This window comes from Poecilia mexicana, unplaced genomic scaffold (assembly GCF_051168715.1).
Source record: "Poecilia mexicana isolate PSO_F unplaced genomic scaffold, ASM5116871v1 scaffold_9, whole genome shotgun sequence".
NCBI classification, from domain to species: Eukaryota; Metazoa; Chordata; class Actinopteri; order Cyprinodontiformes; family Poeciliidae; genus Poecilia; species Poecilia mexicana.
This window is the reverse complement of record NW_028263378.1, coordinates 12855514-12882557: the sequence shown is the minus strand read 5'-3', so window position 1 is coordinate 12882557 and position 27044 is coordinate 12855514. Positions and strand designations below refer to the sequence as shown.

Below are 27044 nucleotides of genomic sequence, written 5' to 3'. Positions count from 1 at the left end.
GATGCGAGGTGAGAGGACACCGTGTTCTGGAAAATCCTGCCCAGAGGAGCAAGCACATACAATTATTGCATCTAACGATGTAAAAGTGGAGGTGAGCAGTTAACGCTTGCGAGGCCTGCAGAATCCACACTGTTTGGAAAGCCTGGAGACGAATAAAAAAAAAAAAGAACGTCATGCACGTGACGCCGGGGTCTAACATCACCGTCGTAGGTGATGTTTAAGAGGTGGCGTAAATTAAAATGTCAAACATTAGCGCAAAGTTGAAATAAAAAGGCAAAAGTAAAGGCTTTTTTGTACTGAGAATATCATGCCGTAATCACATAAGCCACGGACTGCAACATCTCCAATTTAGAGACATTATGAAAGAAAGCAGACTCTGTTCGAGTGGTGCAAGCCGTACTGGCAGTATTTCACTCTCCCACCGCAGATTATACCTATCCTTTACCTCTAATAAGCCAAACAACATTGAAAGTTGATTTTTACAAGGAGAAAGACAGGTTAGCATTAGTTAAAGCATCTGGAACCTATGATTATCTAAAAATACCAACAATTACTGTCACATCCATGTTCCTATACGTCTCAGTTCCGCAATTTTCACACAAACTCCTAATGTCCCTGGAGCTTAAGAAGATCCTTAGTTTGACCTGCTTTTTTGTTGTTATTGTTTAAACTTTTTACTCTTTGCGGTCTCCAGCAGCTGCTGTTCTCTCCCACATACTTGGTACTTCTCATTGCTCATTGTTCTCCTTGACTTGTAAGTTTCCAGGGTGCTGTCAACCCCTCTGTAAAGAGAGGATCCGAAGGCACACAGACATGCTATGTTTGAAAAAAAAAAAAAAAAGTGGTCACGATTTGTTCTAAATCACAAAAGGAACCGGGCTCCTGAGGGTGGCACTGCCTCGGAGAATCGTGATCTGGTAAATTACAGAGTCCACAAAGGCAACAATTACTCTCTGCTTTTCCCTTTTCTCTCTTATCTGCAGTCACCTCCTTCTCAGAACAACAACTCTGCCTTTTAATATCACAACCCCGCTGTCATCAGAGGACAGATCAGGAGACAAATGTGTGACAGGTCATATATCTATATATATATCTATATATAGATATATATATATTAGGGCTGTTGTAAACGAATATTTTAGTAATCGAGTAATCTATCGATTATTCTTACGATTAATTGAGTAATCGGATAAAAAAAATTCTAAAATGAAATATTGGTAGGCTAAATCTGGCATAATACCGGTGTTACTATCAGATATCAATATCAGTCCAATTTTTCATATTTGAGCATCCCTAACAGTTGCTTTTTCGTAGTTTAGAAAACTAACCTGTAACAATAATAGCTCACTTTCTAAGTTAACCAGAAGAAAAGTTATAGAAAAATCTGAAATTATATTGAATTTAATAACAAAGAGGCAGGCTCACAAATATGCTTATAAAAAATGTCTACAATCCAGCTTTTAGTTTATGTATTCATCTTCAGTGAGTTTAATAGATTAATTTAAAAAAAAAACCTGTCACGCTTTGGGTTTGAAAATACGGGAAATGCCGCCTGGAGTGGGAGGAGAGGGCGAATGAACGAACGTAAGATGGGTGGAGGGGAGGAAATAGACCAGCGGACTGACAAACCGTTAGACCGGGGGACGAACACGGGGGAAGCAATACGGGATATTTACGACACCTTCACTGGTCACACTCAGAAACTCATCTACCAGCCATGTACGATGCGCTCCGCCACCCGTTTCTTCAGACCGGGATATGAAATTTATTGTGCGGTTCGTCGGTAAAGCTACATTTACACGGTAAGCATCAGCTACTCAGCCGCCCGCCCTGTTCAGGCTATCCGCTCACCTCAGCGCTCTTCCCGCCGTTCGCTTTCAACCAGCAGCCCCGGAGGAGAAATGCTGCCGTACTCCAGGCATTCCCCCAGTCATTTTAAGGATGCTTATTGGTTCCCCAAAAACGATAAAAAGTCGGGCATTATCATCAATCAATAAAATCCCCACGCCAATCTTGAAGATTGGACTTTATGCCGCTGAGACTTAGCTTTTGTCAACAACTCAGAGGCGGAAGTGAGAGCTCCGCGCAACGCAAATGAAGTCCCGGCCGGAACACGGTGCGCTAAATAATAAAACATAAATTAACGAAGCTTCGAGTGCAATTGAGCTATGCAGTGTGGGTCCCTAGGCAAGACCCTTGGAGCTATATAGCCTACCTCATACAATGAGAGACACTGATAAGCATGACATGCCGGCTCAGACGTCGCCCGGCCAAACAAGGTCTGCGTCAGGTGCTGGGGAACCAGAGCACCTTGATGAAAAATGGGCTACTGGAACAAGACGGAAATGGGCGAGAGACGAAAACATGGATCTGTTGGAATGCTACTACTCAAGTAACCCTAGTCAGAGGGGTTACATGCAAAGACTGAGGGTGGAATGGTTACTTCGACACCCACAGTCTACAATGACTGCCAAACAACTGGTAGCTCAGTGTTCCAACATCCGCAAACGGCAACTGCTATCACAACTTGAGATTGACGAGATACAACACAAATGCTACGGCAAGAGGGAGGAGCCCGGATGTAAGGTCAGGGGGGAGTTAACTACAACTCCCCACCCCGAGACTGGGTATGCAGCCCCAGTAATGCAACTGACCTGAGAGACAGAATCATGGCCCGAATGAACACCAGGCATAGTACCATCAGATAGTCTCATTGAAGATGTGAATGCAGCATTGAGAACAATCCCTACCAACACCATAACAGAAACCAATGAGCTGATATACAACTCAGCATCAGTGATCCTTGAAATGCTCGGCTATAAGAGCAACCATGAGACCCAATATCCATCATGGAAAAGACGGTTAGAGGCTAAGATCAAGATAACAAGGAGAGAAGTGAGCCAGCTGTCAGAGCTCCTAAGGGGTGCAATGAAAAGATCAGTACCCAAGAAGTACAGCCAGATGCCCATACCTGAAGCACTCGAAACTGCCAAACAAAGGCTCCAAGCCTTGGCCAGCCGCCTAAAGAGATACACAAGAGAGAATGAAGCCAGGAGGATCAACCGGCTCTTCTCCACCCAACCAGCTAAAGTGTACTCTCAATGGCAGGGTACTAACAACAGAGCAGACCCACCAAGGCTGGAGACTGAACAATACTGGAAAGGCATATGGGAAAGGGAGGCGTCCCACAACAGCAATGCAATCCCGGTAACCATCACTGTGGCAAATGTCCAAGAAAGAGTCTCGGGTATGAAAAACTGGACAGCACCAGGGCCTGACATGATCCATGCCTACTGGCTAAAGAAACTCACTGCCCTCCACGAGCGACTGGCAGCTCAACTGAACCAGCTGCTACAAAATGGGACTCACCCTGAATGGCTAACTGAAGGGCGCACAATCCTGATCCAGAAGGTTCAGTCCCATCCAACTATCGGCCGATAACCTGTCGCCCGAGACTGCAAAACCCAATCAGACTGTAATCAATCCAACCGCTTGGATTGATTACAAGAAAGCCTATGACTCAATGCCACACACCTGGATCATTGAATGCTTAGAGATGTACAACATCAATAGGACTGCTGTTCTGCATAGGCCTGAACCCCCTCAGCCAAATCATCAACAAGACTGGCTACGGATACCGACTTAAGAATGGGGCCACAATCAGTCACCTCCTCTACATGGATGACATCAAGCTGTACGCCAAGAGCGAGCGAGACATCGACTCACTGATCCACACCACCAGGATCTACAGCACTGACATTGGGATGTCATTCGGACTAGAGAAGTGTGGCCGGATGGTTACAAAGAGAGGGAAGGTCGTCCACAGGGGTCTCACTCCCAGAAGGAACAATAGCAGACATAGAGCACAGCTACAAGTACCTGGGAATACAGCAAGCAAATGGCAACCTCGATGAGGTCACAAGGAAAGGAGCCACAGCCAAATACCTCCAACGAATAAGGCAAGTCCTGAGAAGCCAGCTCAATGGCAAGAACAAGATCCGTGCAATAAACAGCTATGCCTTGCCAGTAATCAGATACCCTGCCGGAATAATTAGCTGGCCAATGGAAGAGATGAAGGCCACGGATGTTAAGACTCGGAAGCTACTAACCATGCATGGAGGGTTCCACCCCAAATCCAGCACCCTGAGACTGTACACGAGCCGTAAGGAAGGAGGCAGAGGACTAGTGAGTGTGAGAGCCACTGTCCAGGATGAAACATCCAAGATCCATAAATACATCAAGGACAAAGCCTCAACGGACGATGTGCTCAGCGAATGTCTCAGGCAATGGGGAACAGAGGACGAGGTGCTGGAGGAACCATCATGGGAAGACAAGCCCCTACATGGGATGTACCACCGACAAATAACTGAAGTGGCTGATATCAGGAAATCCTACCAATGGCTGGAGAAAGCTGGACTCAAGGACAGCACGGAGGCCCTCATCCTGGCCGCCCAGGAACAGGCCCTAAACACCAGAGCAATAGAAGCTCAGATCTACCACACCAGACAAGACCCAAGGTGTAGGTTGTGCAAGGAGGCCTCTGAGACAGTCCAGCACATAACAGCAGGGTGCAAGATGCTGGCAGGGAAAGCGTACATGGAACGACATACGACATTTTTTTTATAAACACCTGCAGTAGAATGCTCAGAAATTACAGAATATCTTTGTTCTATTATGATATGTGATATCCATAACATAAAATCACAATAAAATACATTCAGATCAGAGACTGTTAAAATACTTGAATGAATACTTGAACTGTAAATCCAGTAAGTGACCCAATATGGATTCAAGTAAACCAAATCTGTTAGTAATAGAAAAATCCCCCCCCGCCCCACCCCTTGGTTAATCTGATCAGACAGTTTCAGGGAATCCCTTTATAACACAACAGTGATTAGAAACTGACTTGAGTTTTTATTTATATTTCATTATCATTCTGGAGACGTTTTCGTTACTTTGTTGCCTTCTCCAGTCCTAATGTGCAGAGAAGGTGACAGTTCATCTGGGTGCAGTTACTCATCAAGCAATTAACTTGAAGCCTCTGACAATTAGACGAGACAAAAATGTCACTGAACAAATACAATTAGAGCTAGTGGCACTTATTAAAGCAATCAGTTCAACAGACAGAAAATAAAGCTAACTTGAATGTTTATTTTAGCTGCTATTGAAACTTAACTTAAGTCTGACATGAGAAGTGCCACAGATGTTTTTTTTTTTTTTTTACAAGTGTCAAAATCAGTTTTAGTCAAGAGCTGGTCTGGTAATCATTACAGGATTTGATTTGTGAAAGCACTGAAATGGTCAAATGCCATTTAATTCTGACTCAAGTGGGAAAAAAAAATAGACAAAGCATTAAGTAAGAAACCGTAACAACATTTTTAGGTGAAAAACAGTAAGGAATCCTGCTCATTGCCTCTTCTGTGGGCCTTTCTATAGACTCCGCTGTGATAATGACCCAGTTCTCTTGCACTGAAACCAGGAGAGGAGCTGCAAGGGTCGCTCGAAGACAGACAGCCGTTGTTGAAACTCATCATTTTATGGGGCGATCATCCATGCCCTTATAGGGCTGAGTTGTCCTGCTGTCGGTTCTCATCCCATGGTTTGAGCCCTTTAACCCCCTCCACTCAAACTCAGTATTTATACATATTTAACATGAAAAACAAGGAGGGTCTGGTGTTACTATGAGTTCTTTTCATGCATGAATGGAAGCTCAAGTTTAAAGGACAGGTTTTTGTGTTGCTCTGTTGCAGCAGAAGACCAAGCATGTAATGTGTCGTTCTTTAAATTTTTGACTTAGAACACTACTTAATGAGATATATTTAAATGTACTCGATAAATGTCATTAAAATCTCTCAAACCACTTTCTGCACTGGTGGTCTTTCTGCTACTCATAAGGCTCCATGGATACAAATATGTTTGGACTGTAAAAAAAAAAATTGCAGACATATGGACAATCTTAACATGTATTACAGTTATTGATAATAATTCAAACTTTAAAATGCATTTGAAATTGTAGGTATAGCAAAATACATGGCATCGCAGCAAATTTTATCCTAGATAATACATTTAAGCTTTTGTTCATTACGGTTGCAAAGGGTATTGAATCAAATCAAGTTTAGTCTTTCAACACCCTCTACTGGTGACAAGAGTTTATTACAGTGACAACTAAGCTGCATTTGTGGAAAGCAAATATTTTAGATTCTACCAAGTCAGTTTTAACTTTAAACTGTTTTTATCTCTTGACTTTTACAAGTTTTGCCAGGATATTGTCACAAACTGCAATAGATGTCATAGAGATTTAACACAAAGAAACCGTTTACTTCCACAGCAGAAGAAAAATAAACGGTTTACAAAATGTTTTAGAAATACAAGTTTTCAGAAATGTGGCACACAAATGTATTCAGACCCTTTATTTCTCTATAATTGGAAGAATATAACTAAACCCATCTCCGTTCAACTTCTCTGCAGCAGAGGGAACTCCATCTCTGCAGCATGATGCTGCCACCATCATGCTGGTGATGGTGGCAGTTTTGGTAATTAGGCAATTTTGTTTTGACAGTAATGCACTGTATTAGTTTTGTAACATGTTTAGTGCACAGCTTTGGACTAATCTGATGAGAGCACCTTCCATTCATTTTGTCCCCTAAAGAACTTTTAAATTTTCTCTCAACAATTACTTTGATTTTGCCACTCTTCCATACAGGTCAATTTTTCACACCAAAGCTGTGGATCTGTGCACCCAACCTCCTGGCCTTTGCCTCGCTCAGACAGCAGAAGGTATTGCAGGAAATACCTTCTGCAAGGTATTTCTGCAATAGAAACCATACATTTACCTTTTCAGGACATAGGTTAGATCGGTTATTAGTCAAGAAAAAAAAAAATCATTGGATCTTCACTAAGCCTTTCAGAACTCCTTTAGTTTATGGCTAAACATGGTTCTTTTAGTGTCTGATTAGTTCAAAACTGAAATGGTCATGAATTATTTTTCCTCATGAAGTTAAGGCGCTTTGGAAAAGATTATTTGGACAGATTGATAAAACAGATATGTTCACTTCACTGTTCTACACCAGGTAGAAAGTCAAATTTAAATTTGAAAGTTGTTAAACACTGCAACCTAAACTGTGGCAAAATTTAACAGATGGCAGGACTTCAGGTAATGTATAATTTGAATATCAGTACATGAATTCAGAAGCAGCTTCAAAGTACAATCATTGTTTATTTTTACATTAATACATATAAAATACAATATAAACAAGTTTCTTTACAGTATTGTTCATTGGTATAAACGGTTCTGAAAAATTTTGTTTTTAAAAATTACTCGTCTGTAAACCTTTTGGGATGATTTGTGCTTCATTAAAAGATGGAACCTCTTCCACACAAAGCTCAATCCTGTGTCCTCAGTCGCCATAGTGTTACATTCATGGTCACAGTTGAGATCAGTAGATATAAAACTGACAGTCAAAGGCACCAACTATGGAAAACCTCATTAGCACACCACTCAAAAGTAAGAATGCTCGGCCTAAAAATGAACCGTTATTGTGCAGTATGAATCGGTGAAGACTGCAGCTGTGGTTTTAAAGGTCTGTTCTGGATCCTACAAGAACCACGGCAGTCCATTAGGTTTATACTGGGCAGTCACAACGTTGCTTCATAGGAGAACGGAGACAGGAATGAAAACTGATGCCACTGCAATCAGACTTGACTTTTCACTGCATGTCTGTACCATCGGCACCTGCTGTGGAGAAGTGACCATACGTTCATTAACAAAAGTAATCGGTGCGTAGCACGCCGACATCGTCGGCAGAACAAGTGAACTAGACAAACTTTAACATTTCAGTGCACTACTTAAGAAAAAAAAAAAATACATAATTGAAGTCTGAGAAGAAATGGAGATTTAAAAAAAATGATGGGAGTAAAGTTTTAAACTCCAGGTGATCTGCACAGCTGAGGGTCATCCAGTTTCACCTTCAGCAGCTCTATGGTCAGTTTGAGACTTACAGAAAAAGAAAAAAAAAAAAACAAACAAAACATGTATTTAAAGTCTCTGTAGCAAAACATCACCTTCAGCATAAACAGAGGTCAAGTAAAAGCTTTTAGCCTTTCAATATTGTAGGTAAAGGTCAGGTTTGGCTATAATTTAAAGATTGTCTTTAACAGATATAGAAAACAGCCAACATAAATAGTCCAAAAACAACAACAACAACAACAACAACAAAAAAAAGAAAAAAAAAATTGGGTGGCATCCCGCTTCACCACAGTGGTTCGCTTGTGTGAAGGAGGTCAACCCCAAAAATCAGCAGAAGAATGCGTCACTGGTATTTGTCATGGTCTACGTTTCCATTCATGACTCCGTTGGTGTGGTGCGCCCATGTCTGAGCCTGCAGCACTTTAGGCAGCCTCTTGCCCTTGGTGTAGGCGTGGTACCAGAAGTTGAGGAAAAGGAACAGGAAAATCAAGCCGTACAGGCCGATGATGTAGATGAAGATGGGGAACTGGTATGGGCAGTCTTTCATGAAGAAGTACTGGGAGATGTGGGTGGTAACCATGACAAACTGGATCTGAGGAAAAGCAAAGAAAATAAAGTTGGCGTCAGGACACTGGTTAAAGAGAATGTGAAAACGGAATATTTTTAGCAAAAGTTCAGAGTACACACCAGCTGAATGGTAGTGAGGTACTTCTTCCACCAGAGGTACTTCTGGTAGTTGGGGCCCATGGCAGTCAGCCCGTAGTATGTATACATGATAACATGGACGACACAGTTCAGAAGGGCGTGGAAAGTTCCCAATCCACCTGAAACAAGGAGTGTGCCTGGATTAACATCACAATATCACAAATACTCTTACTGTAACATCACAGGGAAACGAGTTCTACCTGGAGCAAAACGTACACCAAACCACCAGGTGAAGGGCATGATGGAGTGATGATAGACGTGAAGAAATGTCACCTGGCTGTTCTTTTTCCTCAGCACAAAGAAGATCTGCAGAACGGGATTCAGTTTAATAACAGAGTAAAGAAACAATCTTGCTGTGCAATGAACACTCGTCTCATTTACCGTGTCAAGCATCTCTATGAACTTTGAGAAGTAGTAAAGCCAGCACGTTGCTGCCATCTAGAGGAGAAAGTTCAGAGTTAAACAATTATTACATGAATACAGATTTACAATAGATGAGGAGCTTAGAATAATTAAAAAAGGGTGTTAAACTAGTCAGTGTAAAAAAAAAATAAAATAAAAGTGAGCTTACCCTCATAGCCTGCGGCGAGTCAGAGTAGTCAACAAGGTCGCAGTGAAATGAATATCCAGTTCCCCACCCTGACATCACAAACTGAAGGAAAAACAGCAAAACATGAGCTAAGAAATATGTTCAATTCATTTTGTATAAAAAAAAAAACAAGTTCATTGAAAAACAAGGAGAAAAAAAAAAGAATCAAAGAAAAATATTGACAAGTTGCAGAGCAGCATTTTCAAGAAAGACGAAAGCACTAGCTTATCTAGCTAACAGTTAAAACCAACTCTCCAACAGTGTAACCATGACTCCGAAATCCGAGATGAGGAAATGCTCACGTTTACTCATCTTTCAGACCAGTACTACAAACTCTGACATGACATCTAAGATTCAAGAGCAATTTACTAGCAGTCAAGTTCCAGGGTCACGCCACGTGAAGAGAAACAGAAGCCCAAACACACCTCATAGCACATGTAGAGTGACAAAGCCACCACACTGAAGTTGTAGACTATAAGGACTCCTTTCAGGTCAAAGCCTTTCCGGTTCTCCATCAGTCGAGGGCCCAGTGACGTGACGAAGTAGATGTAAGCTGCGATGATGATGGTTTGGGGAAGAGGAGACGACATGAGCAGCCATTGTTCTGTCCGTGAATCTGCAACAGGATCGAGAAGTGAGCAAGGTTTACACAGAATGGACAGACTGAATATTATATTATGGAGAAATGGGAACATTTATCAGCAAGACTCACCTGCGTTTTGGATGAACTCATCATAAATGCGTGCAACAGAGGTCTGAAGATTAAAAAACTCCATTTCAGGCAAGATCCCAGCAGTTCAGCCTAAGGGGAGGACAGGCAAAAGGTTACAGTGTCAGTTAGTTTCCCTCAAGTTCACTGACATTTAGAGAAAGGGTACAGCATATGTTGGTGATATTTTTCTTCCACCTAGAAAAAAAAAAAAAAAAAAAAAAAAAAAAAAAAAGCATTTGCATTTCACAGCATTAGACATCTCTGCAAGTGAGGAAGACGGCTACACTGACAGAAATGCAAAGCTGTGTTGAACAGTGAAGTCTATAAGAAGTCAGATATATACTGAAAACTGACCGTTTTCTTTCACTTAATGAAACCAAGCCGTTTCAGGAAGCATTTTAGGAATCTGGTAAGACCTGAATTCTGTTTAGTACCCCATTAGTCACACATAAAGGAATGGAAAAATACAAGCAATTAATGTGTAGGAAGGGGGTGTCCTTTTCCAACAGGAAACAATTCATTTACAGACAAAATGTACTTTTAGTAATTCATTAAAAGTCAAGTGAATCATATCCTTAAGAAAATGTCCACTAGTTTGTGTGTACTTTTATATCCATAATTACAACAATTTTATCAATTATGACAGTCACAGTAAGAAAAATTGTTTTCATGAGTGTCAGCAGCCCGGCATAAAGAGCAGGGTCAGTGAGGCAAACACTCATTCTTCAAGTTTATCCTGACAGGTTTATACATTATTCCAGTAATAACTTATAGAAATTGTGCCAACACTTAACTTGTGCCAAGACAGATTAGTGCCACAGCAGGGGGTTAAAAGAAACTCCATAGCAACTTATTTACTCTAGTCTAATGAAGTGTGTGTGTGTGTTTGTCAGCGGTTGGGGAAACTGTAAATAACTGAAAAAGCAAACATCCCATGCAACACCCTTCTGGACAGGTTTCTCAAGGTGTGCCTCCTTGATTGCAAAAAAAAAAAAAAAAAGCCTGTCTGAGTCTCATCCTTAACAACCCAGTGACATGTCGTGACACGCCAATTCACGTTTCTCTCCTCCTTTTCTTTTCATGGATGATGATGATGATGCAAAAATGCTCCTGCTGCCATGGCGCGCCTAATAATTAATATGTGTACAAAGTTCACCAGAAAAAGAAAACATTTCAATTTAATGCAGAAAGTCTGCAAAACTTAGTCAAACGGTGTCCAATGCCACAATTTGGGTCTGCTTTAGCAAGACATATGATAAGCATACGTGTCAAGCATCCAAGCAATGAATTCACTCGTAGCTCCTCACGTTTCTACGGCACTCCTCAAACACTGTAGCTACCGAACAGAGCAACTATTCACATCCATTAAACAACAGTATGGTGTCAATACAAAACTTACTTTTTATACACACTTTTTAATTTTCATGACTTGAAAAAGTTTTTTTTAAAAAGTACACACCTGTCGCTTCTGTTGAACCAACGCTGAATCCCGTCGAGTTATCTTTCCACCTGTTACCTCTTGGCAAATGTGCTTCCCCTCTGGGTCAGTCTGGCTGCACGGTCCTTTTGATCCGGCGGAAAGGGGCGGGCCTACCTGTTAAGCAACGCCCCTTAATTTCGTTGATTGGTCAATTTGTAGTCCGACAGGGTTTCAACGAAGTTGGTCATTGTTGAGCGATGCCTCATAGAAAAGTATGTACGATTTAGTGAAAGAACAATACATCTTCAAAACACGTAAATTTTGGCTTGAGAAAACACGAGAAAAGGAAAGAGAGAGAGAGAGAGAGATATAGGACTTAATGCGGGTATTTTCCACTACCTTACTTTTGTCACAGCAAGATGACAAGATGAGGCTGAAGAAGATACGCTAAAAAATCTCAATATCTGATCAGAGCAAATTTCCTATCAGCAGTTTGGGTTAGATATTTACAAGGTCACTTAAGACAAAATGTAATACTGAAAGGCATGTTTCTCAAATGAGAGGTTTCAGTGTCCTTCCTTGCTCCTTCTAGAGGGGCTAACAAAAGGATCTTATAAACAGATGTAAATTTCCCCTAGAAGGACAAAGGGAGAATCTGTGCTTTTAATGAATGGTAAGTCTTTTCAAAAATCACCTGCAAAAAAGTCATTATCTGAAAAGACGTCTAGAGCATTGATCACCCTATTTTGCCCTCGGGTGTGACATCATCACATGAGGGCATATGTGAGAGACCAACACAAAATAGAGTATAATTGTGAAGAGGAAGGCAAGTGATACGTGGCTTTCAACATTTACTGATAAAATAAATAAGTGGATGTTTCTGTGTCTGCTGCCAAAATTGCACTGGTTTTAATAAAAATGGCAAGAGTAGCTAGCCATTGTCGAAAGAAGTCTTGTTTGCAGTTTGTCCCAAGCCATGTAGGAGATATTCCAAATATGTAAAAAATAAATAAAGTCCTGGTGAATTGATACTAAATTTAAACTTTCTTCTCTATACGCAAAACTCTATATGTGAAATATGTACCACTGAACATCTTTCTGAACACACCGTGGTGAAACATGGCAGCATCATGCTGTTGGGTTGCTTTTCTTCAGATAAGACATAGAAGCATGTTAAAGGTCACAGGAAGATGGCTGGAGCTTCCCTTTGCAGCATGATCATGCAAACTTAATGGAATTGTTAATATCAAATTATTTTCATGTTAGAATAACCAGGTCAAAGTAAAATAGACAGTTTGTGCCAAGACTTGAACATTTACGTTAACAGGATGTTAAATATCCAATCTGACTGCACTGAAGTGACAAAAAGAAAAAAGTAAGTCTGTAGTTGTCCAAAAGCAGTAGAAACATAATCTCAAAAATATACCAGCAGCTCTGAGAGCAGTAGAATGTGGTGTATCACCAAAAATGATCATAAAACACATTGAGGTTGGTGGTTTTAACATGATAAAATGGAAAAAAAAAAAGTTCAATGGTTTTGAATGCTGTTACAAAGCACCACTGGTTTTCAAAATACAAACAGATGCAGCACCGAAAACGAAATCAAATTACTTTTGAAAATAACATTTTATTGATGTAAAAAAAAAAAAAAAAAAGTTAAAAAATATGGGGCTACAAAATGAGCTCTACTTGTAAAAGGTCCCTTTGGTGTCACTTCAAAATAGCACAGCAACGGAAAATGTATAATTTAGTATCAAATGTTTCTAAACATAACATTGATTATAGTTCTATGCAAAACAACAAACACATATTTACATATTTCTATAAGTTTTGAAGGCTGTCGTCTCTGCTGTCAGATGTTTGACAGCAGCAATTTACATAAACTCAAAAAGAGAATTCCTTACACTAGCTTTTAATTAGTTTATTTGGCGTGCCTCGGCTGTCCGCACATTCCGATCCTTCTTATTAATCTTCATCGCTGCTCCAGTTGTCTTGAAAGGCAGAGTTCACAGCAGAAAGGCCGACAGCAACCTGCGAAGAATTAAAATATCTACATCAGCTTCACATGCGAAGACGACGCATTTCTCTGAGTAGAGCCTTCACAAAAATAAACCATACATGTAACTTACAACATTAACGCGGCAGATATTTGTGATATATTACAACTAACAAGTGTCGCCGTGTTCCAGATAATGCTGACTTGGCATAATTTAAATTCCCAGGATGACATTTGTGGTTTCACTAGAACAAAACCACTCCAGCACGTTTCTGAACTTCATTAGGAGGCGGCTCTATTTTCTGCCTTTATCACCACTCTTCACACAATAATGGTTAAAAAAAATTTATATGAAAATAATGGATGTAATAAAAATCTTTGCAATATCAAACTTGAAATGCCATTTAAAAGATAAATTAGGAAACCTGTAAATCCAAAGCACTGAGATTATTATAGGCTTTACTTTAGATAAACTTTTTTTTTTTTTTTTTTTATTAAAATATTGGCAAACCATGACTGCAAAGGCAGTGTTGATACTGTTGATGTTTAGAGTTGAAATGTAGTTACTGTTTAGGCACTGAATAAATGGCAAACAAACGCAGATGGATTTTGTTTTTATGGGATACAAAAACTGTATAGCATCAATCAAAGTAAGTCACACAAACTGATTCAGGCACGTTGTGTACTAAATACACGTGAAATGTTTTAGGGGCTTGCTTTTTAATCACGCACACTGGAAGCTGATTTGGAAAGACCTGTGTAAAGACAAATATGAAGAGGGAGAGCACTCAAAAGAAGGAAAAACCTGTTTGAGTATTCTCGTCTGAGCTTTGAAACCAGACCTACAGCCTATCCTTTAAAAGGGTGGAGATTTTCCATTGAGCTCAAATCTCTAGTGAAAACAAAAGCAGTCATTAATTAAAGTCAGCTCTATCTTAGACGTTTCTTTAATTTTCAGAATTCGTTCTTCTGTTGATACTTTCAATTTTTAACGGCCTGTACCTTATTTTCACCATTGGGCTCTTCTTCCACGTCTGCGGTGCGGACGACAGGTACCCACGACAGCAGGTTACCGTCTTTACCTCCGCTGTACAGCTCCTGCACACAAACAAGCATCTCTACGTGTCACCTTAAAGTCCCCACAACAATTTCCCAATGGCGCCAGCCTTAAATTCAGTTATTGGGGCCAAGTGTACAGTAATTAAAGGACCTAGAAACAGCCACTCAAGCAAGTTGTCTCCTCAGAGACATTGAGTTAGCTTTGGGAATGATTGAGTTCAATGTAATCGAACAGGAATAAAAGAAAAAGTATGCTTTCAGGACTAAATGTCCTTTCCTGGAACTATGAGGTGATGAGCTGCTAAGCAACATTCTTATTATTCGTCACACGTCGAAAATGTGTGTGTCACCGGATGCTGATGCTACCAAATAAGGCTGACAGAGGTCGAATGACACTCTGCGCCCCTCCTTAAAGACAACTAATCTAAGCTGATCTAATTGCTCTTTTGATAATTTGTCAGTAATATATTTCCATTTGTTTAAAAGTTCAACATGGCAACAAGCCTACATGATTCATCTGAATCTCCAAAACAAAACTTTATTGACATTTAATATACATAAAAGTCAGCAGAAAACTGTTGATGTTTACCAACTTGCCATGCAGTTTTAGAAATTTGTACCATAAAATATATGACTATTACACACAGCATTCATGAGAATATTTAACAGCTCCGGAGTTGTCTTATCTTTTTTTTTTGTGCAAATTTTTAAAATATACATACAAAATTTTACAAAGAATTTAGGGGAAATATTTATACAATTAAAATACTTGTGGGTTTTTTGTCTGTTTTTTTTGTGTGGAGCACAAAAAAACAGATGGAAATAAAAGAAAGAAGAAGAAAGAAAAATAAAAAAAGACATAAAGAAATGTCAAAAGGAAGTGACAAAGTGAGGAAGGGAAACATAAAGTAAACAACTTTGGGGCTATTTGACAAAAAGTAAAGTTTGTGAAAACACATTAACATTTATTTTGAACCACAACAGCCTAGAACTATGAGGGGCCGTTTAGGACAAAATTTACGTTTTGTCTCTCACACACTACCAAAAAGTCTCGCATACTCCAAAAAAGTTGCCTCGCATACTCAAAAAAATTACGTTTTGTCTCTCACACACTACCAAAAAGTCTCGCATACTCCAAAAAGTTGCCTCGCATACTCAAAAAAATTACGTTTCGTCTCTCACACACTACCAGAAACTCTCGCACACTCCAAAAATTACGTTTCGTCTCTCACACACTACCAGAAACTCTCGCACACTCCAAAAATTACGTTTTGTCTCTCACACACTACCAGAAACTCTCGCACACTCCAAAAAAGTAGCCTCGCATACTCAAAAAAATTACGTTTTGTCTCTCACACACTACCAGAAACTCTCGCACACTCCAAAAATTACGTTTTGTCTCTCACACGCTACCAGAAACTCTCGCACACTCCAAAAAAGTTGCCTCGCATACTCAAAAAAATTACGTTTTGTCTCTCACACACTACCAGAAACTCTCGCACACTCCAAAAATTACGTTTTGTCTCTCACACGCTACCAGAAACTCTCGCACACTCCAAAAAAATAGCCACGCACACTAAAAAAATACTAAAATGTCACACACACACAAACGTTAACTGTCTCGCACTACTAACAGCTCGCACATTCACAAACGTTAACTTTCTCGCACACATACACTGCTACCAGCTCGCACATTCACAAACGTTAACTGTCTCGCACACATACACTAACAGCTCGCACATTCACAAACGTTAACTGTCTCGCTCACATACACTGCTACCAGCTCGCACACACACACACACACACACAGACGTTTATCTCTCACATACACAAGACTAAAGTTGAACACACAGTACTAAGACTCGTTTTTTGAATGTGTGAGAGCGAGACTTTTTTTGAATGTGTGAGAGCGAAACTCTTTTTGAATGTGTGAGAGCGAGACTTTTTTTGAATGTGTGAGAGTTGTCACGGAAGAGGCGGGGCATAATTTTTGGATCAAACTGCGCATGCGTAGATCCTAAACCTTAAGTTTCGATTGTTGACTCACTGTATGTTCTATTACTTAGTAAATTTGTGCTATATATATTTTAAATATATATAGAACGTTTAATTTTCTTGTAGATTAAATGTGCTATAGAAATAAATGAATTTGATTGATTGATTAAAAATAGCAAAATTGCTGTAGTACAATCTGTCCACTGGGTGCCAGCATTACAGGAATTATTAAGAGGTCTTGAGAGAAATTCTGTTCCCCCGTGAAAATATGTTCCCTGTGACGGGAGCGCGCATTGCAGCCAGAGACGTGGATCCGGTGAATCTGACCATTTTCACGGCGCTTCTGATCGATTTCTCGGTAAAAACTACTCATATGATCATATCAATGTGTAACTTTCAGTTTAATCGGCAGCTATCAAAATAAAAATACATACATAAATAAACGAGGTCTGGTGTGGAGGTCTTTTTTCGCTGTTTTGTGTTATTTTGAAAGCGAAGAAAATCGATCTTTTTTCAGCTTTTGTCTCGTAAGCCTGACAAATAAAAGTCAGTCAACAAACACAGGTTCCCAACACATAGTGTGCATTTATAAGTTTTCATTTCTGATGAAGGAGGAAGGAGATTAATATACCTGCAAGATCTTTTACTTTGTTTTCAAAATATTTGCACTATGTTTGACATTTGTCCTTAACATAGTTTAATATAAGGTAGCTATTGAAAGATAGTTTCAATATATTTATATATATTTAAAAGCACAAATATACTAAGTAATACAACATACAGTGAGTCAAAAATGGAAAATTATAGTTTAGGATCTACGCATGCGCAGTTTGATCCAAAAATTATGCCCCGCCTCTTCCGTGACAACTCTCACATTCAAAAAACGAGTCTTAGTACTGTGTGTGTGTGTTCAACTTTAGTCTTGTGTATGTGAGAGATAAACGTCTGTGTGTGTGTGCGAGCTGTTAGTAGTGTATGTGTGCGAGAAAGTTAACGTTTGTGAATGTGCGAGCTGGTAGCAGTGTATGTGTGCGAGACAGTGAACGTTTGTGAATGTGCGAGCTGTTAGTAGTGTATGTGAGCGAGAAAGTTAACGTTTGTGTGTATGTGCGCGAGCTGGTAGTGTATGTGAGCGAGCTGGTAGTGGTGTATGTGAGCGAGAAAGTTAACGTTTGTGTGTATGTGCGCGAGCTGGTAGTGTATGTGAGCGAGCTGGTAGTGGTGTATGTGAGCGAGAAAGTTAACGTTTGTGTGTGCGTGGCTATTTTTTTGGAGTGTGCGAGAGTTTTTGGTAGTGTGTGAGAGACGAAACGTAATTTTTTTGAGTGTGCGTGGCTACTTTTTTGGAGTATGGGAGAGTTTTTGGTAGTGTGTGAGAGACGAAACGTAATTTTTTTGAGTGTGCGTGGCTACTTTTTTGGAGTATGCGAGAGTTTTTGGTAGTGTGTGAGAGACAAAACGTAATTTTTTTGAGTGTGCGAGGCTATTTTTTTGGACTATGCGAGAGTTTTTGGTAGTGTGTGAGAGACAAAACGTAATTTTTTTGAGTGTGCGAGAGTTTTTGGTAGTGTGTGAGAGACAAAACGTAAATTTTGTCCTAAACGGCCCCTCATATAGAACAATGCATCCATCACAAACAAGTATTTTCTGTATCAAGTTCCAGTTAAAAAAAAAAAAAAAAAGAATCATTTTCAAGTGGACAGATGTGAAACTGAACTTTTTGTTTCAATTTCATTTGGTGTTCCGCAGCTAAGCTGAAAGCTGAGAATAATTTCATTCTGCTGTTCAGTCCTGAACTGTCAGCCAGTTCAAGCAGATGTCAGTTGCGGATCTTAGTAGTGACGTTACAGACTAAAATAAAACAGTCCTCACTGTCCTGACTTATTAAAAATGAAGCATTAAACTTCATTTTACATTTCTACACACATTAAGTTTAATGTGTGTAGAAATGGTCTAACTGAGGTAATTATGAACAAACTGTGGGAATTGTGAACAAACGGGAACAAACGACAAGCAGCATGGGAGTAACTGCTTCTTCAGCTCCACAGGAACGCCTGCATTTAAATTTATGGATGCAAATGTTGACACGGGAATCTTATCTGTCAAAGGGAGTGGCTGTCACATTGAGAGCTGAGGTGATGGGTTTATGAACTAAGAAGACAGACAACCTGACATGGACTTTCCAAGCACACAGGAGAGAAACGTCGGACCGATCCGGAACTAATGAGTCGTGCTGATACGGGGCCACGTGTAGCCTGGTACTTTGGAGAGTCTCACCTGGTAGTCTGGGTGAAACTCGCAGCAGTCCACGTTGTTGTAGTGACCCCGCAGCATAGTGATCAGTTCTCCTGTGTGCAGAGCGTACACCGCCACCGAGCTGCCGCACGGCACAAACACAAACTCTGGGCTGCAGCCGTGAGACACGGAGAACTGCAGCCGTTTACGGCTCTCATTGCAGACCTTCCCATAATTCACCTGAGAGAAACAGGAAAAGAAACTGGATGTGTGGGATGGTTGAATTATTTAGTTTCACGACTGTGAAACTAAATAATTCTCATTGCTAAAAGGTTAAAAATGTCACTGCACATAAACTAGAAGAATATATACAAATGGGCATATTACATCATCACCTTTTCTCCTTGGGTCAAATTCTTACTTACTGTAGCTCTGATTCACTCCTTAGACATCTGGCTAAGGTGGTTCAAGGTGTCCTATTACATAATCATTACTGAAGTTTGACATTTGACCCAAAGAGATGTTTTTTTGGCCTTTAAGTAAAGACTGTGCCTCAGTTTCATAAGCTTATTAAATGTGGTGTCTATTTATCACATACTTTTATTTTACATTTTAACATTTAGTAGCCAGGTTCTCAGAAAACAAAAAAAGGAATGCAGTAAGTTTTATATATTTTTACTTGCCATTTGTACATGTTTTGAGAAGATGCTCAGCCAGTGAAACTGGTTTTTTTCTTCTGTAGCTGTGTCTTTTGAAATGTAAATCAAGGATGGCTATGAGGACAAAATCAGATTGCGTGAACCTTACCAGTGTGTTTTTTCCTGTGGTGCTATTCCATAGCCTCATGCGGTCATCTGTGCCGGTGGTTAGGAGGTAGAGGCCATCAGAAGTAAAACGCAGACCATTCACTCTGCCGTTATGGGCTGTGTTTTCTAACCAGAAACATGTAAAACATTTAGATTTGAATGTTTTCCTCCACTTCTGCTGGACATTTACGACAAAGTTATTTTTTATTTCAAAAGGTATTGGCGTACATAAACATGTTTCAATAGAGAACTATTTTTATGGGTTCAGTAATGTGTGTGCATCCACAGACCTTTCAAAATTACAACAATCCAGTCATTTTCCTATCATTTACATTGATTTATGATATATTTTTGTAACATTTATGTACAACATAGTACGACTGATGGTTAAAAAAAATCACAGGGCAGTGAAAATAGGTATGATAATTCTTGAAGGTGTCTAAGCCCATGATAATTTACTATAACGGCCTGAATAATTGGGAAACGAACCTGCCTGTGACGAGGCTTTCGACTTCTCTCCGTTGTGCTGATCCAAAGTGAAAAGACTACCTGAAGCTCGCCGCACATCCCAAATGTTCACCTTGCTGTCTGCACTTAGAGGAAGGAATAAAAGACATTATTTGCGCACTCACTTTCTCCTTGTCCGTACATGACAGAAGCCAGTGTGTTTTAATTTCGACTGGCATCTGCAATAAAGAGAAGAAGCTCAATATTGTTTATTTACAACAGTGTTTGTACCCTAATTCTTGTTTTTAAAGGTCAATTTTCTGTTGGGAATTACCATGCTTGGCTCATTATAACATCCGTACATTACTCTAGGCTCCTCGCTGTGCCAGTAGTTTTCAAAATCACTTACAATCCAAAGGCAGAGTGGTGCACCGATCCCAGTGGGTTAATTAGCAGGTCTAATGTGGCATGAAAATAGGTGGGGACTGTATCCACCATATGCTAAACTGACAGCGCCACTAAACCACCACATTGCCTGTCTGGTAGGGACGTGTTACCATTATCCTTGACTCTAAATGTGGCCAGATGGCTGGGATGTCATATGCCACAATCAGCTGGGCCACACCATAGTGGAGATCGCGACAATTTAAATTAGCATCGTCTGTGTACGATGCTCAAACTGCAAACTAGGTTCAGTTAAGAAAAAATATACATACTGCTGCAAAGCAGAGCTTACCTGGCAGTTGCTAAGATGTTCTCGTATCTTGGCGACCACCGCACAGCCAGCACTTCTGCTCTGTGACCTGGATATGCAAATATTATACTGGTTAACACATAAATATGGACGCAACCACACATACTGTGCAAATCGACAGCTTACAAAGGTTTAGAAAATTTCCATTAGAGATGCATCGATCATTTCTTCAGGGATTTGAAATGATGGCGAATTTCTTCTAGGTTGACTGAGCTGTGATTGCCAAGCTCCATACTGATTTTAAACTTTATTCATCAAATACACCAAAACAAACTACAACCATTTTGAGTTTCTAAGTCAATAACCAATAGCTTGTGCTTTGATAAATGTTTTCTGTTTTCACTGTAAATCAGATAAAGGATAATTTATCTTTTAATAACCTTTGGTGCATTATTGGGTATAATCTTAAAATTCCTACTTTTTTTATTATTTCAAAACCGCTGCCTGCATCAAAGAATTTGCAGTGCATTTATTTTTTTATTTTTTTATCTTTTATACGTTAACATGTCTTTGGAAAAGAAGAATCGGAATTAGTCAAAACTGGAAAAAAAAAATAAAATAAAAAAAAGAGAGAAATTTGAACTAATCAGTTAAACCCTAATTGATGCATCCCTTTTTTGTGAATGCATTTAGATGAACCTTTAGCCATGTGCCTAGTTAAAGCTCTGCTGACAAACTGACGACAGCCTCAGTTTTATCGTCATGAACTTAGAACGCCTTTTTCTCTTGTGGTTCCTCCCATTAGGGTTTGCGCAAGACTGGTTATTCTGCCTTTCTCAAATGCAAATTTGTGTCTAATACAACTTCTTTAAGATCCAATAAAAATGAAAGCACTTTCTTTATTATCCTGAATTTAGTCTATGCCACTAATCTATGTAAAAGAATGTCAACTCTGAGAAAAATACTCATCATGCAACTTTAAGAATGTTTATTATTCAGGACTATCAACTATTTGCGTGCTTCCTTGAATTTCTACTGCAAGACTTCACCAAATATAACATTTGACCAATTCTGACTGTTAAATCTATTTTAATACAGCTCTATTTATTTACACAGAGCAAAGTCACAAAAAAATATATATATATATACACACACACACACACACGCACACACACACACACATCTAATCTCAAGGCTATTCACAGAACATACAAATTAAAACCATAATCAGACGTCTGCAGTCCAGTGCGGTCCACATTCAGTTCCGATCACTCCCAATATTTAGTCGATTTAGGTCCAATTACATTTACTCTCATTTGATCCCAAATATAACAGTGAAGTCAAATTCATTTGATGATTTAATGCCAAGAGGTAAAAGTTATCTATTTAAGGAAGTCCAGATGATTACATCAGTTTTAACAAAACAATTATATTCTATGTTGTAGCTATGTTTTATGCACAGAAAGATGGATCTTATTTTAAACATTTTTAAATTGTCAAAAGTTATTGTACAAAAGAACACAAACCCTGAAGAACGTGGATCCGTGAACCAGACTTCAGGTCACAAAGTTGAATTTTAGGGTTTTTGGTACCAACTGGAAGCACAGACACACACACACAGGTTTGTCTTAAATTACAACAGTGATAAAAGAGAAACAGATGATAAGCACAGCCCTCAAAGTATATGATACCAATCATAGTTTATTTACGTGGTTTCAAAATAACAATTCTTCCTATTAGCATCCAGCAATTACCCTCATGTAAATTCTGTCAGAATATTTTTCACAACATTAAAATTCTAGAATCTTACAGATAAGATTTGGTTAAAACAACTGGTGATAAGCGACAGACTCACACACCCTCTTCCTTTTGAAGTCATGAAAAAGGGAAACGCAGATATACATCATTCACAAAACCAACTATTGCTTTAGATGGTGGTTAAAGTATGACTTGATACAAAACATTAAATATGCGAGTTCAAATTGCTTTTCAGGAAGTTTCCTTTAAAAGCCTTTGTTTCCATGGAAACAAAACCACACTGTGGGGGATGCATGTAACCTGTTTGACAGGCCTGTCTGAGAAGGAACACCTTTGGTCTTGAAGCAGGAGGCAGGCTGAATGTACTGGTTTCTGTATGCGACAAGGAACTTATCGGTGTATTTGTGAGAGGACACACACTCAGCAGGCCCGACGAACCTGCTGGTCCTGCTTCGTTATCCGGGAACGAGGAGATTCCGACAATGCTTCTCCGCTGAAGTGAGCTCATATGTAATCAGTTTCTGATCCTATTCTGTCCCCTCCGGGTTGATGTCATTTCACAGCCTGAGGTGCGTTGCGAGGGGTTCTGTCTGTGTTGTTTTGTGGAGCAACATGTAGCACAAAAACCGAAACCAAGGGATTTCTGCCCTTGGTTTTGTGTTTGAACACAACGCAGGAAGCGCAAGAAAATTCTGAGGATGTTTCGTGTTAATAGGATGAGCAACAAGTCACGGTGAGAGAAAACACACCTGCGATGAGACTGTGCTTCCTGGCAATGGGCGACAGGTGGTGACTGTAGACATTCCCCTCAAACTCAAAAACTTCAGCTGGCTAAAACAAAAAAGCAACAAAGAAAAAGGGAGCAATTTAAAATCGGATGATTAATTAAACAGATTAATTGAACAACAGAAGCCTTATGGTTTGGTGTGGATAAATGTCAGCAGAAAAAGAAGAAGAAAAAAAAACAAAGATCATTGAAAAAAATGAATATAAGAGGGAAAAGAGAGAAGGCACAGCAGCTCAGCGCTCACTCGGGCAGCCACTGGTGGTTACAATGCAAATTCTTCTGCAAACATGAAAAGCTTCTGTGTGCTCCATCTGTCAGTGAGTGCCAGCACGAGCATGGACTGTGCCAGTGGGGGGAGGAGGACAAGGGGGTTGGCGGGGGGGTGGTGGGGGGGCGTTGCACAAACACTCAGTCACACACATACAGAGGAGGATCTGTTTGCATACAAATGTCACACACAAAAATGGAAAAAAAAAAAAAAAAGAGAGACAAAGAGAACAACAATGCAAAACACACAACACATTTGGAAAAAGGAGAGAGCGTGCATTTGCGTGGCGCTCACACACAAATAGAGTAAACTAATTAAAAGGTTAGTGGGTTCTTTTCTGTCCCTTCTGCGACCTTTAGAGGCAACCGTGGTGCCAGCGTAATTCTAGCACAGCTCTGGGCCTGCCATATGGGACGTAGAACGGAGGGACGCATGAAGCAGAAAAGAAGAAAGACAGATCGAGAGGTGGAGGGAAGTGCAAACAGGGGGAATCAATATGCTGAAGTTATTAACGTAAGAGGTAGACTGTGAATATAAAAAGCTTACACACCCTGTAAGGAGAAAATTTGTGGCATAGCAAAAGAAATCAATTCAGAAAATGTACGTGCTCTATAACACGGACAACTAAGTTAAAAATCAAACAGATGTTTAAGGTGAAAAATAATAATAAAAAAGCATAGTACTGTTGTTGTTGCATAGTTGTTGATATTTGGCCAATTTTCTTTGAAAAGTGATCCAATTTGTCAACTTCTAAAATAATGGCCAAAGTCAAAAGGGAATTTTTTTTTGCTAGTATCAAGTCTGGCAAAACATGACTTATTATTATTATTATTTTAGGAAGGTGACAATAATTTAGATTATGCAGGCATCTACATGCATCTACTGTGCCATTTGTTCATTGACTTGGATCAATGCTCTGAATAATTCTTGTTATCACAGATATAAAACTTTAGTTTTCTTGAAGAGGCCTGGAGGTTTTTTGATCATGTGGCCCGACATTCATAAATCCCTCCACTTTCCCTGAGGCACCAAATCAAGTATAATGAAAAACAATTATTTTAGTAATCTATTATTCTATCAGTTATTCTGAGAATTAATCAGACGTAAACACTGGCACATCTGCAGATTTACGGTAATCACGTAAGATTCACACAACTTGAAAATACATAAAAATTGCAAATAATTCAGTTTTTTTTTTTCAGTAAGCAAAACATTGCTGCTATTGCATCTAAGGTGCAATAACAGCATTCATTTAGTGAAAACTTGATTATTTGTTGCTAAGTATGCATCTACAGCTAAAAAAAATATTAACATCAACAAGTGAAAAGCTCAGCCTTTTTTGCTTGACTTAACCATCAATACAGTGTAGGGCTGGTCTGTTTTTTTTAAGGTTTTCCTATTTTAAATGCAACATGTATATATATTTTTTGTAGTTTTGGCTTTAACTCTTCTGGGGACTGATACATTTAGACAATGAGATCTCTTTGATGCATTGGATGCATATCAAACGCTATGGCATAGAGGTATTGTAGTAAATAAGTTATGTAGAGATCATGGCTTACCTTTAAAGTCTCTGTGTCCCACACTTTCATGGTCTTGTCAAAGGAACTAGAGACAAACATTCCTGTGTCATAAGGATACCACTGAACTGTCTCCACACTGAATTTGTGGACATGTCGACTTGACCTGTGAAAACAAAAATCATAGTCAAACCCTCCTGACATAACTACACTAAATAGTGTTTTCTGTTCATGTTTTAGTATTGGTAGGACATAAAAATGAATTACTGTGTTGTGTTACATCCTTGCAAAAAAATCTTGTGAGCAACTTGAAAACAGAACAATAATAGATTGCTGCCCTCTAGCGGATGACAAAAATAAGTTGCCATTTACCTTCCAACAGTCCGGACAGGTCGGCAGGTGTACTGTTGTTTCCCACTGTGGTTCTCCAGGTCATAGATGACAATAACTCCATCTGCCCCTCCAGACAACATACTAACAAATGGGAAAATATTTATTCTCAAAACAAATTACTTTGTCTAAATATGTATGAATTTTACATGACTCCCATTCTTTAACATAATTTGCTGCTTGTAAATTGGCATTTAAAAATAGAATACTGCAAACATGTTGCCCTATTGGGATCTTATCACTTTTTCCAAGAATATTTTCTATTAGATTAGTGGATAGCTCTGGTTAACTACAAATCCGAGTCTTAATAATATGCACAGGTGTAACAGCATAGTGATGAAACAAAAACTTGAACTGCAATAACATTAATCTTGTGCAATATAACTGTAGGGAAATGATAACTGACTGAACTTACTATCTGCCTTCAATTGCATCAATGTCAATGGTATTAATCCCATTTCCATGAATCCGGTCCACATCTCTGTCAGGATTTAGCTTCAGACTGAGGACTCTGACAGATACAGAAAGAGAGAAATTGCGTGAAACCTGATATTAAGACGACAGATTTTGAAAACAATCTGCTGAATAAACATTGGGGTACAGAAAAAAGTTACAGCTATCAGCTTAAAGGCTGATTTATAAAAGCTAGAAATATTTGCCACAAGACGTGCAATTTTAGTCCATGCCTGCTTCTTCGTATTCTTTACTCATATACTAATAGTACACATTATATTATTATAGTTGTAAAGCAAGATGATTATAATCTAATCATCTAATAGATATTTGATTCATATCATCACTTTCCACAACGACTTTTTGAAGATCTTATTTAATTTTCCTTCAAGATGAAGAAAGTATTTTTGAACTGAATTCAACTTCGATCATTACAGCCTTACTCTTTAGACAAGGGGTTCCCTCACCTGTCTGTTTCTGACCTACAAAATGAAAAATGTATCAGGGTCATGACCCTCGAGGGTAAAAGAGAAAAATTATTTTAATAAAGTAGCAAAGAAGAATTTAAATATACCACTTTGGTACGCTTCCTTTGAGATATTCCAGTTAGTATATAAAAAATTATTTAGCATGATGATTAACAAGATGTTTAAATAACCAATAAATATCACGCAGATACTTGAATTAGAAAATCTAATTTATATTAATCTTGAGTCATTAGAACTTCCCCGTACAACAGTGTCGCAAGCCATTTAACTTAACCAGCTATAAACGATTTACAAACACTTCAAATCTACCAGAGAATACATCAGCATATTTAATATTCATCGTACAGTTTCCCTCACCTTCTCGTTGACTCAGCACGTCTAAGTCGCAAAGGGTCATCCACACCGGCCTGTCTTGCTGATAAGAATCCCAACATTGCATCAACTTGAGGAAATTTGGTTGTAGAAATAAAAACTCACATTTATTTCCACCAGTGGTATCTAAAACAGCTTAAAGGTTAGCATGTCACCGAAGCTAAGGTGAGTTTACTCCGCATGTAATCCATGCGGAATACATGCGAATTATATAAAGCATTTTAAAGCAAAACGATTTGCGTTAAACCATTTTACGCATTTAAAAAAACGTCTAAGTACTGTAAGGTGCTATTATTGCATTTTTGATGGTTATTTTGAACGAAACCTAGCTAGCTTCACATAGGTTCCAAACAATAAGCCGCCATATTGCCTAGTGACCCAAAA

At 39.1% G+C, this 27044-nt stretch overlaps 2 protein-coding genes across 2 annotated transcripts; both read right to left on the bottom strand.

Moving 5' to 3' along the window:
• Positions 1 to 7196: 7196 nt before the first annotated feature.
• On the bottom strand, positions 7197 to 11585 carry elovl7a (ELOVL fatty acid elongase 7a). The gene is made up of 8 exons (XM_014985595.2): positions 11432 to 11585; positions 9973 to 10062; positions 9686 to 9876; positions 9243 to 9323; positions 9053 to 9109; positions 8872 to 8977; positions 8654 to 8790; positions 7197 to 8558 (listed from the first exon to the last, which is right to left on the bottom strand). The coding sequence occupies exons 2-8, from the start codon at positions 10034 to 10036 to the stop codon at positions 8310 to 8312; spliced, it is 885 nt and encodes a 294-aa protein (XP_014841081.1). The 5' UTR covers positions 10037 to 10062; positions 11432 to 11585; the 3' UTR covers positions 7197 to 8309.
• Positions 11586 to 12999: 1414 nt separating this feature from the next.
• On the bottom strand, positions 13000 to 27021 carry ercc8 (excision repair cross-complementation group 8). Its single transcript, XM_014985596.2, has 12 exons — positions 26646 to 27021; positions 25763 to 25858; positions 25330 to 25431; positions 25000 to 25123; positions 23132 to 23213; positions 22151 to 22219; positions 20667 to 20733; positions 19973 to 20076; positions 19485 to 19609; positions 18720 to 18917; positions 14391 to 14486; positions 13000 to 13423 (listed from the first exon to the last, which is right to left on the bottom strand). The coding sequence occupies exons 1-12, from the start codon at positions 26720 to 26722 to the stop codon at positions 13358 to 13360; spliced, it is 1206 nt and encodes a 401-aa protein (XP_014841082.2). The 5' UTR covers positions 26723 to 27021; the 3' UTR covers positions 13000 to 13357.
• Between the last annotated feature and the right edge of the window lie 23 nt (positions 27022 to 27044).